Source organism: Rhinolophus sinicus, linkage group LG16 (assembly GCF_036562045.2).
Source record: "Rhinolophus sinicus isolate RSC01 linkage group LG16, ASM3656204v1, whole genome shotgun sequence".
NCBI classification, from domain to species: Eukaryota; Metazoa; Chordata; class Mammalia; order Chiroptera; family Rhinolophidae; genus Rhinolophus; species Rhinolophus sinicus.
This window is the reverse complement of record NC_133765.1, coordinates 33679450-33696920: the sequence shown is the minus strand read 5'-3', so window position 1 is coordinate 33696920 and position 17471 is coordinate 33679450. Positions and strand designations below refer to the sequence as shown.

Here is a 17471-nt window from a genome sequence, read left to right as displayed (position 1 = left end):
AGATACTGGAAACTCTTGGGAAATAGGCCCAGTCTTTTCCTTTTAATTTGCAAAGAGGAGTTTTGTTCACCCAAGAAATGACTTCAGGGGATTGAGACCTCTGCCAAGCCAAAATCCGGGCCTGGCTCAAAGTCCTGTAGTTTAGGACACACATCTTGCTCGGCTTAGGCAAAAAAGGAAACGGGGCCAGGCTTTGTGCAAACTCGCTGCGAAACAAGAGCTGTTTGCAGGGCCCAGGAACACGCTCTGTCCCATGTTTAATTTCTTCCATCTGTCTGGTATCTGACCTCTGCTGCCCTCTAAGCCATTGCCACACATTGTCTGCGCACGTTCCCATATAAGGTGATCTCTCTTTCTCTCTCTCTCTCTTCCTCTCTTCCCCTCTCCCTCTCTTTCTCGGGGTTGGACGGCAGCAGCACTTGCTTCCTCCACCCCGCTGTCCCTCTTTCAGCCTTCCCTGGCAAGCTATGCTGTGAGGATGGATGGCTAGAGAGCGGGAAGGGGCAGGGGGCTGCCAAGGAATGTGGCAGGTTTATTTTTGTTCGGGCTGCATTCTTTGCCAGGCCTGCAAGGCCCCAGCCACTTGGGGATGTCACATGCAGATAAGACAGTAGGGGTGACTGAGACCTGTGGCTCAAATCTGCAACACCCCAGGTGTGAGCTGTGGTCACAGACTGGGGGTGGGAGGGGTGGGCAGGGACTCTGAGGTCATGGAACTCACCTCATCGCACTAGCTCGTGTCTGATTCTGAGAAAGTCAAGTTTGATGCTTCAGAGAAGCAATGGCAGGAACTGAGATCTGTAACCACTTAGGCCCATTGCTGGGCAAAACCCAACATTTGCAGCAGAGTGGAGAAGAGCCAGGTGTCAGGGTGAAATTATTAGCTGTGCGACCTTGGGCAAGTTGCCCGACCTCTCTGACTCTGTTTCCTTATCTGTCAAAATAGTAACAAATCTACTTGATAACTATTGTAGTATCACATTGAAATGTGAACTCTGCGATTATTGTCTGTTCTGTTCACTGTTGTTTCACCAGCACTTAGAATAGTGCCTGGCACACAGTAGGTGCTCAAATATGTGTTGAACACAATAAATGAGATAATGCTTTTAAGTGCACAACACCAAATAAATGATAGCTGTTACTATCTATTCAACAATGGCAGATGTTTATTAAGCACCTATTAAGTGCCAAAGTCCTGATAGGTGCTGGGGATAGAGCAGTGAACAAGACAGACCTCAGGGAGCTTATAGTCTAATGGGGGACATACACAATCAAGTAAATTAAGTTCAGACAGTACTCAACTTGTTATGGAAGAAATTTTAAAAGGGATGTGGAAGAAGTGTGTTTTTCCAACCTGTGGACTATGACTCACACAGCAAGAAATGTTTATTATGTGACCCAATGAACACACATGCATGTTTACGAAACTGAAATAAAATTTTCCCAAAACAATTGTGGTGGATTGCCTGCAAAGATGTCGACCAACAATTTAGCTGGTATGCACATGCCACTCGCTGATGGAGAGGTAGAGTCTGGTTCTCCTTTCTTTGAGTCTGGGTGGGTCTTGTGACTTGCTTTGGCCAATAGGATGTGATGGAAACGACGCTGTCCTTGTTCTGGGCCTGAGCTTTAAGAGGCTTGATGGCTTTCACTTTTGTGCTCTTGGTACTGTTAAATTAATCAAACAAGGAGGCCATTAGACTAATGTGGTTTTACCACCATGGCAGCCTATGTAAGCAAACCAAAATCTAAGCCTATAAATGCCTCAAGGTTACAAAATCAAAACACAAAGGACAACCAATCACAAACAGCCAACTAGGCTCTTAGCTATAGCCAATCAAATAATTTCTTTTCTTTGCTTCCACATTTTTCTCTACAGAAGTCTTTCCCTTGGCTCCCGTCAGTGGAATACACTCCTAACCACTTCCGGTTTGGCACTGCCCGCCGGTAATCAATTTTTTGCTCAAATAAACTCTTAAAAATTTTAATATGCCTCAGTTTATCTTTTAACAGTACTTCAATGCCAGGTAAGGAAGCTCAGGGTGGACCACTGGATGATGAGAGACCACAAGCAGAAAGAGAGAGTTCACGTGAGGGAGAAACGGCAGCCAGCACTGAAGCTGGGGAAGGAGGGAAGCCTTCTCGGATGTTCTAGCTCCAGATGAGCCCCCAGCTGAACTCAAGACACATGGTGATTGATCCCAGCAGATACCAAGTTGAGCAGAACTGCCCAGCTGAGCCCAGTCACCCCACAGGTTTGTGGGGGGAAAAGGTGTTGTTTTAGGCCCAATAAAGTTGGTTTGTTACACAGCAAAAAAATGTGTATTTCTGGCACAGAAGTATTTACCTTTATTCTGTGTGATATTTTTTATTCCACTTCATTTTTTAAAATAATGTTCATCAAGACCTCTCAAACTGAATTCAGTACCCACTAATAGGCCCTTACCAAGAGTCTGAAAAACGGTGATGGAGGGTGACTGGTAGGTGGGTTACTTTAGTAAACGGGTCAGAAAAGGTCTCCCTGAGGAAGTAACATTTGAGCTGAGACCTGAATGAAGAGAGGGAGCCAGGCTGGGGAAGATCTGAGGAAAGAAGAGCCAGGCAGAAGAAAGAGCAGTGCAAAGGTCTTGAGGTTGGAATGGGTTTGGTGTGATTGAGCAACAGAAAGGAAGCCAGTGGTTGGGGAGTAGAGAGAGAAGGGAAGCCTGGAATGAAATTAGGCCTTACGCCATGCCACGCATGTGACCTCAGCTGTAGAGAGCAAAGACAGCTTGGAAGGCTTGGGGAGCACGGCTGACCTCCCAAAGCCCTGGCTGCTGTGGTTTGTTTTAATTGACGTGAGAGTCATGTAATATAAAATTAGCCTTTTTAGAGGGAAAATTCATGGGCATGTGGTCCACTCACAATATTGTACAACTACCACCTCTATCTATTTCCAGAAGATTTCCATCACCCCAAAGGGAAATCCTGTACCCACTAAGCGGTTGCTCCACATTCTCCACCCCTCCCTGTCCCCTGCGCCCCCAGCCCCTGGCAACCACCAATCTGCATTTGTCTCTATGGATTTGCCTGTTCTGGACATTTCATGTAAATGGAATCATACAATATGTAGCTTTTTGTGTCTGGCTTCTTTCACTTAGCTTCATGTTTTCAAGGTTCATCCTTGTTGTAACATGTACCTGTACTTTATTTCTTTTTATGCCTGAATAATATTTTGGTGTATGTTTGCACCATAATTTGTTTAGCACCTCATCTGTTTGTCCATCAGTTTGATTCTATAATTCCATCTATAGCATTCTTACAGATCTTGATTTGACGTCGTCAGCCCAGGAGGGAGAAAAGGCTTTGGCAGCATGAAGGAGAATGCCCCACTGTTCCTGGCCTTTTCTTGTCCCCTCCCATCAACCTTTTCCTGCATGAGCTGGAGCTTCCTGATGGCCCAAAATGCAGCTCCACTGCTGCTTACCCTTAAATACTCCCCCTGAATTCTATAAATACACCAACACTCAGCTGGGAAAAAAAGAACTTGAAAGGCATCTGAAATGAAAATACACTTTTTTCCCATCATTGGCCAAGTGTTTTCTCTCCGTCTTCCCCCCCTTTGATTGCGGGGTAAGCACTTGGATTTTGAACCATTAGCCTCCATGGGTAAGAGAAGTTTCCTTGACAAAGCCCTTGTAGGCAGGCAGAGCCAAACAGCGCGTTAACCCTGGCCATCCCGCACAGAAAATCCCTTTGCTTCCTTCCTCAGAGGTCTGTTACAGTCCTTCATCCAGACTCTGCTGAGCCAGGTTTCAGCCAGTTTAGGAGGTTGATTGAATGGCTTTGGGATTGGGCAGACCTGTGTTTGAGTCTCGACTTAGCCAGCTACTAGCTGTGTGACTTTGGGTCCTCTACTAACTCTCCAGGCCTCAATGTCCTGAATTATAAGATGGGAAAAAGCAATATTGTCCTTTTAGCATTGTTGTGAGGCTTAAATGAGATGATGTGGGAGGCGGCAGTGTGCTGAAATGAAGTTAGGCCTCACTCCATGCGATGCTTGGAATTCGGCTAGAAAGCCAGGGCGGCTGGGAGACGGGCGTAGTTCAACTGACTTCACAAGGCCTTATTGCTCATCATTTTTGTAATTCAATAGATAATTCTATTCATAATTCATTCAGCCTGCCCTTCCAGGTCCCCATTCTGCCATTTCCTTCCCTGGGAGGCCAGTCTGCATGGATGACCTCAAGGGGTTGCCTGCCCCTTTGGCGCCCTGCTGGCTTTCGCTAATGGGAAGCCAGTCTGGGTGATCAGAGGGTGGGAGTGACGTGAAGTCAGACTGGCTGTATCTAAAGGCTCCTCATACTGGGCAGCCTTCTCCATACTCTGCTCTGTTGGGCTTCTGGTGCCTGTTCTCTTCTCTGGCTGCTTCAGGCTTAGGGCAGCCATGGCTGGTAACCTTGTTGGTTTCCCTAAACCCGGTCCACACTTTTATAAATAGTCCTTTATTAAGTTCTCTTCAATTGCCCAGAGTGTGCCATCTTTATCCTGCCAGGACGCTGACTGATACAGAGGTTATCCATTTCAGTCCACTACTCAGATTTGCAAGAGGAAGTATATGATTTTAAAACCAACTGAAAGCCAACTCTGAGCCTCCATCCTGTCATTATTTGGCATCTCCCCCTCATACACATCCTGGGAGGTGCCAAGTCCCTGGGCTTTGTTGCAGTGGGAAAGCTTTAGAGAGTCACTTGAAGTCTTCTGTCAATGGCCCATCCTGGTGACTGCTCAGTCACCCACCCATCATCGCAGGCTGCCTGGCCCTTTCAGATCCAATGGCATTAATGCTTGCATGTCAGGCCTGGGACAAGGAAAGCTTTGGCCACAGTGGAAGCCACCAGACTCATGGTGTGGCCTTGGGGTATTTCCCCCTTCTCGGGAGCTGGCCTGGAATGATCAACCTGTGACCCTTTCCCAGTCTTCTTAGCATCTCCCTTCTCTCTTCTTACTTTATAAGGAACCCTTTTCTCTTTTTCCCCCACTGAGGACAACCAGCATAATCTCCTCCAAAGACTTCAAACCTTTACAAAAACAGGAGGTACAGCTTCTGATTCCAACCTGCAAAACTCAAGACAATGCAAATTGTTTCAAGAGGAGGGAAAACAGAAGGAGTACACACATAAATTAATATTTTAATAAATTCTGATACACATGTGTTGTATTTAACAAAGTTCCTGACATACAGTAAGCACTCAGTGATGAAATGGATTATTATTTGAGCCCAGTAAGCATGTTAGGTGCTTCCTATTTTTCAATCCATATTTATAACTGAGGAATTAATATGAATTGCATATTATCTTGACTCTTTGACATTGCTCATTAATCTCACAAACCCATTAAAAATACAATTTGACAAAAATGTAGTACCAAGCACATATTGAATAAGACCTCTGCCATGTCATCCATTCAGGTGAAAATTTCACATATTATTTCTCTTTTTTACCTTTTAGGAAAGCACACTCTGCAACTAAACATACCCACAGGATTAACTTGCCAGAGCAGAGACAATTTGGGATATCTGCAAAACTCAATTCAGGTTTCCATTTAAATTTAGTTTCTTTCATCTCCAAGTAACCTAGATGGCTAAGGCATTAAATGACAATTAATGGATAACAGAATAACCCACTTCCGAATTTGTTCCTGTGTCTGGGTCATTTTTCCCAGTTTTAAAAGAATGAGATAAAGTGGGCAATGTGCAGAGTAGCCCCAGATGGGATAGCATCTTGAAAACTGGCATTCGCTGAATACTCGTGCAGAATCCAGAAATATCTCATGGTCAGGATGAAAGGTCTAAATTTAATACCAAAAACAGAAAATTGGCTTGGCTTCTCTGTACTCTGCACAGGAAAGTTCTTGTTTGGAAATTCTGAAATGTGAAGGGGCAGGAGACATTATGTTCACAGCATCCTCAGGTTTTTGTGGGGACCTAGAGGGACTGCTGTTATCCCATGATACCTTTTGGCCCACAATTGAAGAAAGATAATTTGTTGGTAGGAAATCAGGGAGAAAGTTCACATTGATACAGATATTCCCCACAGTAAGTATAGGCTCATTTCTTTCTCTTCTGGTTTTGCTTTCCCAGCTTTTAAGATTCAACCACCTTCCCTGACCACCTGTACAGGACATCTGTTGTTCCTGTTTGCATAGCATCTCTACCTCTGGTAACAGAATTTGACCCTTCCTTTTCAGGAGTCACCGTCACCCAGTCTATTATTGTGTCCACCAAAGTATAGCAATTGATTCAAGAATGGTCTAACACACTTCAGAGCAATGAAAGTTAGCCCTGGGAATTTGCTAGAACTATTGAAGAAAAGATTGTACTTTTACTGAGGTTGCTAGGCTGGAAAAATGTAAGCCCCCTGCTACTAACAGCCCATTCAGAGGAAAGTGGGGATAAGAGACAGCGAGATGGATGGAGAAAGAATGTCAAAGCATCTCTGAGCTCATAGATCCGGCCATACCTGAAGGTAGTAATATCCTGGGACTTTACAATTGCATGAAATAATGACCCCTCCTTATTTTTATCTTGTATTAAACTGAGTCTTGAAAAATACACTTGACCAGCAGTGATTTTTTTCCCCCTCCCTCAAAATAACCAGAGCAGAGGTTCACAGATGTGTATGTTCCTTCCAGTATCTACAAGATTAAATTAAGGGAGTTGGAAGGGGCCGCTTCCAGTTTCTCTTTCACCTCCTCCACACCCCTTCCCACCCTCTCCTCCACTGGAGGCCGGTGAACATTTAAAGTTCATGTCTACATAACATCATTTTCTTATCAGAGGGCTTCTGGTGAGAAGCAGATTGGGAATTTTAGTGCTTTGGTAACAAGGGATGAGTAGGTTTCAACAAGTCTGTTGTTACAACCAAAAACTGCTGAAGAATCCACATCTTGGATCCTGTAGTCTACAGCCATGAGCACCCAAGAGACCACAAATTAACAACAATTGAAAGAAAAACACAAACCCAAGAATGAATGGACACCCCCCCCATATACACACACACTTACCCATATCCCCATTACTCATACACACCCTGCTCACCTGACTTAGTCAATGGAAGTGCTTTACTCATACGAGAGTGGAGGTATGGACACCAAAGTTCATAGCAGTATTGTTCATTATGTTCAAAAGTGGAAACAATCCAAATTTCCATCAACCGATAAATGGAGGAACAAAAATTCATACAATGAAATATTCTGCCATAAAAAGGGATGATGTACTGACACACACTACAACCTGGATGGACCTTGAAAACATTGTACTAAGTGAAAAAAGCCAGACACAAACAGCCACATATTTTATGATTCCATTTAATAGGAAATGTCCAGAAAAGGCAAATCCATAGAGAAGAAAAACAGATTAGTGGTTGTCAGGGCTGGGAAGTGGCATTATTTTGTTTTTATTGCAAACTGGGAGATGATGGCTAAAGGGAACGGGGTTTCTTCTTGGGGTAATAAAAATGTTCCGGGATTAGATAGTGGTGATGGTTGCATAACTTTGTGAATATGCTAAAAGAAATTGAAATGTATACTTTAAATGGATGAATTGTATGCATGTGATTATATCTTAAGTCTATTAAACAAAAAGGAGAGAGAGGGTAGAAGTAGGAATCTTTCCAAAGGGCTGTCTCATATGACTGGGACTTCCGTTCACCTATTAAAAGTGTGTCAAATATAGTTCAGCCAAGAGGAATCTTTGGAAGCTTGCAAGGAAGACAAGATAGCATCTAAGGAAAAGCAAAAGTCTTCACATGGGTGGCTTGACTTGGGATAGCGATGCCTTCACTGTTGTGAAACTTGCTGAGAAGCTCTTGGACATCTCATTGAGTCTTTTTATCGTAAATGAATCGGGATGGTAGCCCGTTGTCATGCAGGGTGTCATGTGGGGTCTCAGCTCCTGGCTCTGTCCCCACACAGGTCTTCCTTTGGCCTGTGTTTGGGCCCTAAATATAGGTAGGGACCCAACAATGTGCAGGCTTATGTCTCTCTTTTTTGCTTCAAGTTGAAATATAAACTTCTCAATATATGGATTTCAGGAAGCGTGCTTCACATTCTTTCCCATGTTCCAGAGCAATCACATTAAGCATAAAATCCATTCAAGTTTGAGTGCAAAGAGTGGATTCCATTGCTTACTGGAATTTACACAGGACTGTATTCTCATAACTGAAATGTTATGTTTCAGTAATAGCAACAACAAGCAGAGGAGGAACCAGAAACTACTAGATAAACCAGTATTATCTTTGTATAGCCTACATCTGTAGAGTCTATAAAAGGAGCAAATCTAACTATCTCCTTTTTTAAAAAGGAGGGGAAGAAAGGTTAGTTTTTAGCTCTTCCAATATCAGGCACTATTCTAATTGCTTTACCTGTAGCAACTCACTTAATCCTCACATCAACCCTTTTGAGGAAGGTTTTATTATAGCCACATTTTGTAGATGAGAGAAGCTCAAAGAGGTAAGGCCACACAATGGCAGACCCAGGGTTCAAATCCGGGCAGCCAGGAGAATGTCCTAACACACACAGTAGGATTAATTAATTATGTAACTCCTTGTATGAAACTTATTGTTTCTCCCAGAGTTATTTAATTTGTCAAGGTTTTAAGTGTTGCCTCCTCCTGGTCATGAGTATCTATCTGTGAGCTGGGACTGCTCTCGGTTTCTCTCCAAGCACCCTGCAGAGTGTCTTCACTTGATAGTTCAATGGTCAGAAGGCAGCCAGCAATGGACCCATCTTGGAGTGTTCTGTTCCCTCTGCTTGATAAACTCTCCCCTTTCCTGTTTGGCTAGTTTTTACTGATCCTTAAACATCACTCTGTCTGATGGAATCTCTCCTGATAGTATGGTCTTTTCAGCCCCCAGATAAACTTCTGGGCTCCCCCATCACTGGGTCCTTTTATATTTATCGCAGTTGCTTAGGTGTTGCCCATTCACTTGTCTCCCTGCACTAGACTGTCAGCTCCAGAGGACAGGGGCCAGTAATTCCTGCTCTCCCCTGACTGCATCCCCAGCCGCCAGCACAGTACAAGGCATATGGAAGCCTAACGGGGAATTTGTTTTGTTAGAAGTCTGATGCTAAATCTATAGTTGGTTTCTTCCAAGATGTTTGAACAAGCAACTAAGTTTTCAGGGGGTGAGGAATTTCATTTCCCCCATTTTTTCATTGCCACTAGGCATCACAAAGTTCAGTGGTCTCCAGTTTAATGGGGGAGGGGTTCAAAATACCATTCACCAAGTAAGGCCTCTCCCAAGCCAGTTAGTGCTTTGGGGGGTGGGGGGAGGGGGGTTCTGTTCCAGTAGACTTCCTGGCCTCATCTGTAATCTGGGCAGATCTTTCTTCTGCTTACCTCATAGGACGTGAGCTCCATGAAGGCGCAAGGAGGACTTCATTCATTTCTGCAGGTGCCTAAAAAGAGGCTCTTAGAAGCCCTAAGGAGCCTTAGGCATTTCCTTTTTTTTTTTCCAGGCTCTCAGCCTATTAAAAAAATGACTGGAATTAAAAAATTTAATTCCCAGTACAGGCTACTTGGCCCAGTAATGTGACAAAGAAACTGAAATCTATGATGAATGTATCTTCTTTTAACCCTGCCAGAGACTACAGTTATTCCTATGTCTGACCTAATTTGGAGATGCTTATATCAAAAACCTAAATATGAAGCTCAGGCCAAATGCTTCCTAAACCTAAATCCCGCTAGTCCTTTTTGGAAGCAAGGAAGGGAGGAAAAGAGGGAAGGGAGGAAGGGGCAGACTCATTTAACTTGGGTCAATGAAGAGAATGTTTGTAAACGCAAACTGCAGAACGTTCGGAAAGGTTTATTACCGGTAACAACCCCAAATTCTCTACGCTGCCCACAGTGGCTCAGAGCCGAGGAACCCACTCGGCACGAGGGCCCGGCATCCCTCATCCCTCCCTCCGCCTTTCGCCCTCTAGGGCCTCGGCCGCTGCGCGCGCTCCCCTGCCCCGGCCCCCGGAAACGCGCCGGCCCTCCTTGCCGGAAGTGACGCGCGCCACTGCCTAGCAACCGTTGCCAAGGAGTTCGTCTCTAGGATCCTACTAGACCCCCGGATACCTCCTGGGGGTGGGGGAAAGTGGTTCCGTGAGGAGAATTTGAGGTAACTTCTCCAACTCGCTGTCGGAAATCTCTCCGAACCCCGAAATAGGAGAGAACGCCCTTCCCCTCCCCTTCCCAGTGCAGCATCTCGCCAGTGAAGGGGTCGCAGCAGTTAAAGCCCCACATCGGGGGTCGGCCACTGCGGCGCCTCACCGTGATCCAGGCCTTGCCCCGGGTCAGATGTGGGCCCCCTATCTCCTCTCCTGGGCCCCGGGGTCGGGGGCACTATTTTTGGGAATCCTACGAGTCTGCTGGTCCAGCGGCCGTGCCAGCCAGAGACCAGGGCAGCGTGGTTTCTGTCCCGAGTTGTGCCAGATAAACGCTTGTCCTGGTTTTAATTCTTACCCCTCCCCGCCCCCTCGGGTTCTTACGAGGGTAAGTGCTTGTGAATTAGTATGGCGACTTTCCGCTGGAAGAGGGAGAGTAATTGCTTTTGCTAATTTTAGAGCACAGAGCCCGTTGGGCATAGACAGCCAGTACCTGTTCAGGGCATCTTTGTCCTTAGTGGGTGACCATCTCTGGTGGGCAACCAGCGGGAAACCCAACTAGTTTCTTGTCCTCTCCTTGATAACGTTTTACTCGTTTATTCAAATGTTTGTTTTGAAAGGGAAAAATTGATATATATATATATATATATATATATGCATATATATATAATTTCAGAATCACTAAAAATTATATAGGTGTGTGAGGGTTATGACATGGACTTTCACTTCAAATACTTTTGAAAACTTGTATCTCCAATGTGGGTTTTAATTTATGTAAAGGTTTTCTCTTCACAGCTTAAAAAAACCTTCAAATTTATAACCTACATTGATTATCCTTTCTACTGTTTTTGACTTATTTTTTAACAATAATAATCATTTACTCATAATTTTATGATTATGGAGAAATGCTAATGTCTTTACATTTTAATGTTTTCTAAATATCCATCTCCAACCACCGAATTTAAGAAACCTATTTCAGAGCAAGATGCATGCTGCCCCAACTAATGCCTTGGATAAAAAAATAACATGGTTAAAAATTATTAAGGAGTACTGAAGTTTTTTTTTTCTGTTTTTTTTTTTACCAGTTCATTTTTTAATTCATTTTTTAACATTGCTGGTTAAAAAAATTGCCTGCCTGCAAAATTTCTCCTACTTTTCCCCTCATTAAACAAGTGATACCTTCATGCAGGAAACACTAGGAACGTTGGTAAAGCTGTTTCAGCAATTAAATAATCAGATATTCCTTTTTTTTAAATTAGTTTCAGGTGTACTGCATTTTTTTTTTAAGTATGATCTTCCTCACTGCTCACCTACTTAACACTTACGTGTGTTTTTTTACCTTGGGCCTATGAACTTCATTGAGTCTAGCGGAAGAAGTCACTATTTTAGATGCAGTGTATTCAAAGATGGAATTAGGCACAGATACATCCTCATGGAATTTACAATTTAGTAGAGAAAAGAAAATGGACATAAGTAACTAGTACACAATAGAAAAGTGCGGTCAACTTGGAGGGCAGGCGCTGTTATTCTGATGCAGAACCTGGGGGATAGCTTGAGAAAGATTTCCTGGAGGAACGTGCATTTGGATGGCAGAGCTTGAGAAACAGTTAGGATTTGCACTACTGGAGAGGGAAGAAGGGAGAGCAGTTCTAGGCAGAGAAAACAGCATTAACTGAAGGCAGAGGTGGAACAGCTGGAGAGCCGTGACCATTTCAATCTGCTGAAGTTTGAAAGGGTGAAAAGTAACGATTTGGAAATAAAGTTGGGAAGGGCTAAATCGAGCTGATCTTGAAGTGTCTCAAAATCCAAGAAGTTTGAACTGTATTTTGTAGGCAATGAGAAACCTACAAATGACTTGGAATGGGAGAGGTGGGGACCTGGAGCATGAGCCTGTTACCTTATTGAAGGTAAAGTTAATGTAGGCCTGACTTCCTCAACGGTGACAGAGCCGATGCCTATGAGTAGAAAGTGCTGCGTGGAGGAAACCAAAACAAAATAAGTGAAAGGTTAAAGCTGCAGCCTCTACTCAGCTTCCGCTGGGTGTGGCCACGCAAAACTGTGGGCCCAGGGCTGCCAGATCTGATTTTTCAAGAGATAGTGGAAATCTGGATTTTCACGTAAAAATATCTCCCAATTTTTAAACATGGGCTACTACTAAAAAATAATAAATAAGTGAGTGGGATTTAGTATTCATTTGTCCGTGTTAATTCAGGTGATTACTATCGCACCAGATATATGTACAAAAACATCTGGCATTAAATATTAACAGTATATATTATAGCATTCATAGTAAAGTCTTCACACTCTGATTTCTTTCAACAAAATAATCCTGGTCACAGCTTTTGTATGTTATGTAGAATTGTATTTTTCATGCTCACTTCCTGTAAACTTAGTATTGTTTTTTTCCTGAATATTGTTGTCAATATTGAGGAATATTTTTTTCTCTACTTTTACTCTTTAAGTTATTAGACCTAATTATGAGTGATCAAATCAAATCCATTGTGGACAGTCTCAATAAGGAGCCTTTTAGGAAGAACTATAATTTAATCACATTTGATTCCCTGGAGCCGATGCAACTGTTACAAGTTCTCAATGATGTTCTGGCAGAGATTGACCCAAAGGTAAGAGTTTTTCCTTCCTCTGTGATGAAAAAGGTGGCAGGAAAACCAGTTTCTGCCTCTAAATATCTGTCTTGGGCAAATTATTTAACCATCGAGGCCTTATTTTCATAAGATCTTATTTTACAGGCCTTATGCTTGCAGTGCAATAGTAAATGATCTTTAAGTTTTTTCCATTAGTGCAAAAATTACAGTATCTACTTGTACCTTAGCGACTCTACTTCCAGACATACATAGAGTGGGTCCTGGAATGAAAATGCTTTCATAAAAGGTTTTATTGTATTGCAAGTCAGCTCATGTCTCTTGTCTACCGTTTTCCACTGGAGACTTTTAAGCGTGACATTTTTAATATGAATCCTGATCTGACTTGTATGCACTGTCACATGGAATCTGGGGACCTCCATACTTAATCTGTTCTATGAAGAGACCATTGTGCCTGTTACGCTCCAGCAGAACAATTTTGTGAGTTTAAATATTGTTCTTTGTTAGACATAATAGCAATAACCTATTTTTTCAATTTTTTTCTTTGTTAGCAAGTTGTTGATATCAGAGAGGAGATGCCAGAGCAGACAGCCAAACGGATGTTGAGCCTTCTTGGTATCCTTAAATATAAACCTCCAGGAAGTGTCACGGACATGTAAGACTCTCATCACTTGTTGCTTTCTTAAAACAATGCTTTACTATCCAAACCTTCCTAGGGTGTTATCAGTCTTCCTTGACAATTCCTGGTCTCCCTAAGCCAATGGCCTCCAAACATCATTGACTTTCAAAATAATCTTGAACTTTTCGTGTTATTTTGTCATGCAAATTATTTAACCATCGAGGCCTTACGAGGGTCCGTTTGTTCTCCTAATCAAGAAAGTCAGGCAAATCTATTACATTTTGTCATCTGTAGCCATCCTAGATAAAAACAGTACCTTAAACCTGCCCAGTCAATGAAGTGAAGTATTAAGGCTGACTGTCCTAGTTAATGGTTCCAACACAACCTTCCCATATATTCTAGTGATACATATGTTAAAGGCCTAATTTTATGTTTATTGTTGATGTACAGACTGATTTTAGAATAGCTTTGGTTTTATCTTTTTAAAATAGTCATGGAATGCAAGCAGCATATTGTAAATCAGATTTTGAGTAAATGTGACTTCTTTTCAAGGTTTACTTATCAACCTGTGTGTGTGTGTGTGTGTGTTCTTTCCATAGGAGTACTTTTCGTCAGGGTCTGGTGATTGGAAGTAAACCTGTAATTTACCCAGTGCTCCACTGGCTTCTTCAGAGGACTAATGAATTGAAGAAAAGAGCATATTTAGCCCGTTTTTTAATAAAACTTGAGGTACCCAATGAGTTTCTTCAGGATGAAACTGTGGCTGATACCAATAAACAGGTAGTCAATATATAAATATTATTTTTTAACTGTAATGGTGATTTCAAGGTGCACATGTTCAAATATGTGTGAATCTCTATTTTCTGTCTCTATATTTCTAGGTAGCACCAAAAAGTAAAGCAGTTATCAGCTAATGTTCAACTGTAATCATGTATCAATATATTGACTTTGCACCAATTCAGTGATAGGGGTTTGTGGATAGAAAAAAGAAACCTTTTAAGTTAGGATTTGAAGATAATCTATTACTTAAGAATTGTGGGTAGACAGGATCCTGGGTGTGGGACTGCAAGGCACTTTGCTGATCAGTTACGTGACTGTACAATTTGTCACCCGAATCAGAGAGAAAGGGGCTGTCATGACAATTACACCAGGACAGAAGGTGTAAATTGACACTATCTCAGATAAACTGGCATGTACGAGTCCCCAGAAAGATTGTATATAGATAAAGAAGCTAGGCTTGCAATCTCAGAGGACTTTCCAGTCAGGCAGAAGGTAGACAAAGGGCCAGGATTTTGAAATTTCAGTACACTTTTCTCACTAGAGTTTTGGGGTTAATACTGGGTTTGGGCCTTAAGGTCTTAAAGCTCATTACTGCTAAGGATTCTGGCTGGTCTGGCTCCTGTGTCCTGGGATTCAAAGTACATTGCTGATCAGAGACTATGGAAAGAGAGGATTCAGGGCTAAGATTCCAAAGGCTTTTGATTTAAAAAAACGAAAAAGTGCCTGTGTTTATCACTTTGTGCTTTTATTCCATAATGTGTACCTAGACTGATTTGTGCCAGTTGTGAGTGGTTTGTCAGTCTGTCTCTCCCAATAGACTGTTAAGTCTATGAAAACAAGTATCATGTCTTATCATCTTTTTACCTCCAGGATTTTGTAGAGTTGCTTCTATATGGTCTCTGCTCAAAATTTGAATTGCATCAAAATAACTACATGTTTTTTCTTCCATATTTTTTTTATTTTGGGTAGCCATGGCAGTAACTCAAAATAGAGCCAATGTTGATCTCTTAAGACATTTCTGGGGTTGAAAGTTTTATGCAAACATTATATCAAATATTATATTAGATGCCATTGGAGAAATATAGCAGAACGAGACCACCCCAGCCCCTACCTTTGAAAGCTTTATATAATGTAGGAAATAGGGAAGTGTAAATGCGAAATATTTTCTCCTCCCTATACTCCTCCAACAATAAATTTGATAAAAACGAATTCCTCTGAAGGCAGTTTATTAATAGTTTTTACTAAATATGCCCAGCTAATTAATGGAAGAATTAATGATAATAAAGACATATTTGTTCTTGAAGCATTTCTGAGGTGTGTATATAAAATGGCTTACACCTTAGCCACTCATTTAGCCAAGACCTAATAAAAAAATGAAGATGATCTCTCTGAATAAAGAATTTTAGAATGATTTATAGATTTGTAGGATATGATCAGTCAAGAAAAATATTAATTTCCTGTCATTGCCCACAAAAAAAATACTATTTTTTTAAACTTTTGGTAAGAGTTGACATTCATTAATCTATTTTTTTATTGAACACTTATATGAGTTATGCACTGTACTAGGCCCCAGGGATACAAAAGTATACATGATCAATATGATTCTTGTCTTTTTAGCTCTCACTATCTAAGGGAGGGAGACAGACAAGTAATTAGACAGTTATAATTTTACGTTTTATCTAGTCTGATATCATGATATAGGGCTAGAAAAGCCTTCCGTGAAGGTAATGGTATCTACGCTGAGACCTGAAGGATGAATAGGAGTTACCCAGGATGAGAGAGTCATACAGTATTCTCAGAGGGAATAGTGTGTGTAAACGGGAGGGGAGAGTGTGGAATGTTCCAGGGGCTAAAAGATTAATGTGGCTAGAATATAGAGTGTGAGGTAGGAAAGTAACCAAAGAGGAAGCGGAAGAAGTATTTAGTGACCAGATTGTACAGACCTACTTTTTTGTGTCCTATATAAATGTTTAAAGATGTATTTTTAATTCTGTTCTTGTAATGATTTAAGTAATTACTGTAAGTTAATAGATAACTTGATGAAGAAAAGTCTACTGGTTCTAGTCATTAGTTTATAAGTTTTTTAACTTGTTCTTTTAGTATGAAGAATTGATGGAAGCCTTTAAAGCTTTGCATAAAGAATGTCAGCAGCTTAAGACATCTGGATTTTCTACCGCAGAAATAAGAAGGGTAAAGAAAAGAAAATACAATATTTTTTAATTTGAATAATACTAGCTTTATCATTTTTGATTTTAGTTAATTCAGTATGAGTTTTAAGACAATATGGAAACTTAGTGATAGCAAAAGACAGGTTTTGTTTTGTAGGACCTCTGCTAGTTCTTCACTGAAGAAATGAATGAGGCCAGAGTAAATTCACAATGAGTCCTTGTGTACTATAGACCACTACTATGGATATAGATATAGATATCTGATATATATTATAAAAAGTAGGGAAAAGAACAACAAGGAAAAAATTCTCCAGTTGTTAACATTTTGTTGTATATCCTGTCAGGCATGTGTGCATGTGTGTGGTGTGTGTTTGGGATCACACTGTCCATGATTATTTGTGTTTTGCTTTTTAAATCATTATATCATAGAATGTTATCTTTCTACAAAATGATGATTTTTAGTGACTAAATAGTACTCCATAGTATGGATAGTTTAACCATGTTTGTTTTTTTGTTTTTTTTTTAATTTTTTATTTTTATTTTTTGCTATTATAGATAATGCTATGATTGTCTTCTACATAAATTTATTTTTGCATATCTGTGATTATTTTCTTAGAATACATTTCTAGAAAGGGAATTACTTTTTTAAAGCACATGGAAAGTTTTAGGACTTTTGATGCATGATACTTAATGTTCTCCAAAAAATGTTTTACATTCTCACCAGGCATGTAAGTTCTTTCCCCAAATATTTGCTGATTCTCACTTTCATGGACGTTGTATTTTTATGATTCCTGAGTTATCAATGCCATCTTTACCTTCTAACTCAATCAGGAAACACTGGGAGTTGCTTCTGCAGGGAGGCCTTCCCTGATTCCCTAGATAGATTAGTTCCCCCAGTTCTTTTCATTTTATAACACTCATTATACTTATAATTACTTTAATATCTGTCTTCCCAACTGTATTTAAGCCCTATGAGGCCAAGAACCATGTCTCTATATCTTGTTCACCTCTATATTCCCATTGCCTATCATAGTGCCCTGCAAATGGTGGGTTCTCAGTAAGAGTTTGCTGAATGTATTAGGAATGAAAGATGAACTCACATCTCGTGGGGGAGAAAGACCTGTAAGTAGACACTTACAACGTAGTGTGGAAGAAGAGTGATAAATGTCCATC

At 41.2% G+C, this 17471-nt stretch overlaps 1 protein-coding gene across 16 annotated transcripts in view; it reads left to right on the top strand.

Moving 5' to 3' along the window:
• IFT81 (intraflagellar transport 81) overlaps positions 1 to 17471 on the top strand; it is a 148338-nt gene that overhangs the window by 69904 nt on the left and 60963 nt on the right. For 14 of the 16 annotated variants that reach the window (XM_074321753.1, XM_019733941.2, XM_074321747.1 and 11 more), the window contains 4 exons: positions 12594 to 12752; positions 13283 to 13386; positions 13950 to 14130; positions 16231 to 16320. In XM_074321753.1, the coding sequence (XP_074177854.1) occupies positions 12609 to 12752; positions 13283 to 13386; positions 13950 to 14130; positions 16231 to 16320 (519 nt within the window). In that variant the 5' untranslated portion in view covers positions 12594 to 12608. Of the gene's footprint in view, positions 1 to 10006; positions 10146 to 10242; positions 10520 to 12593; positions 12753 to 13282; positions 13387 to 13949; positions 14131 to 16230; positions 16321 to 17471 lie in introns of those variants that run through there. The other 2 variants (XM_019733946.2, XM_074321744.1) reach the window with 2 other exon arrangements.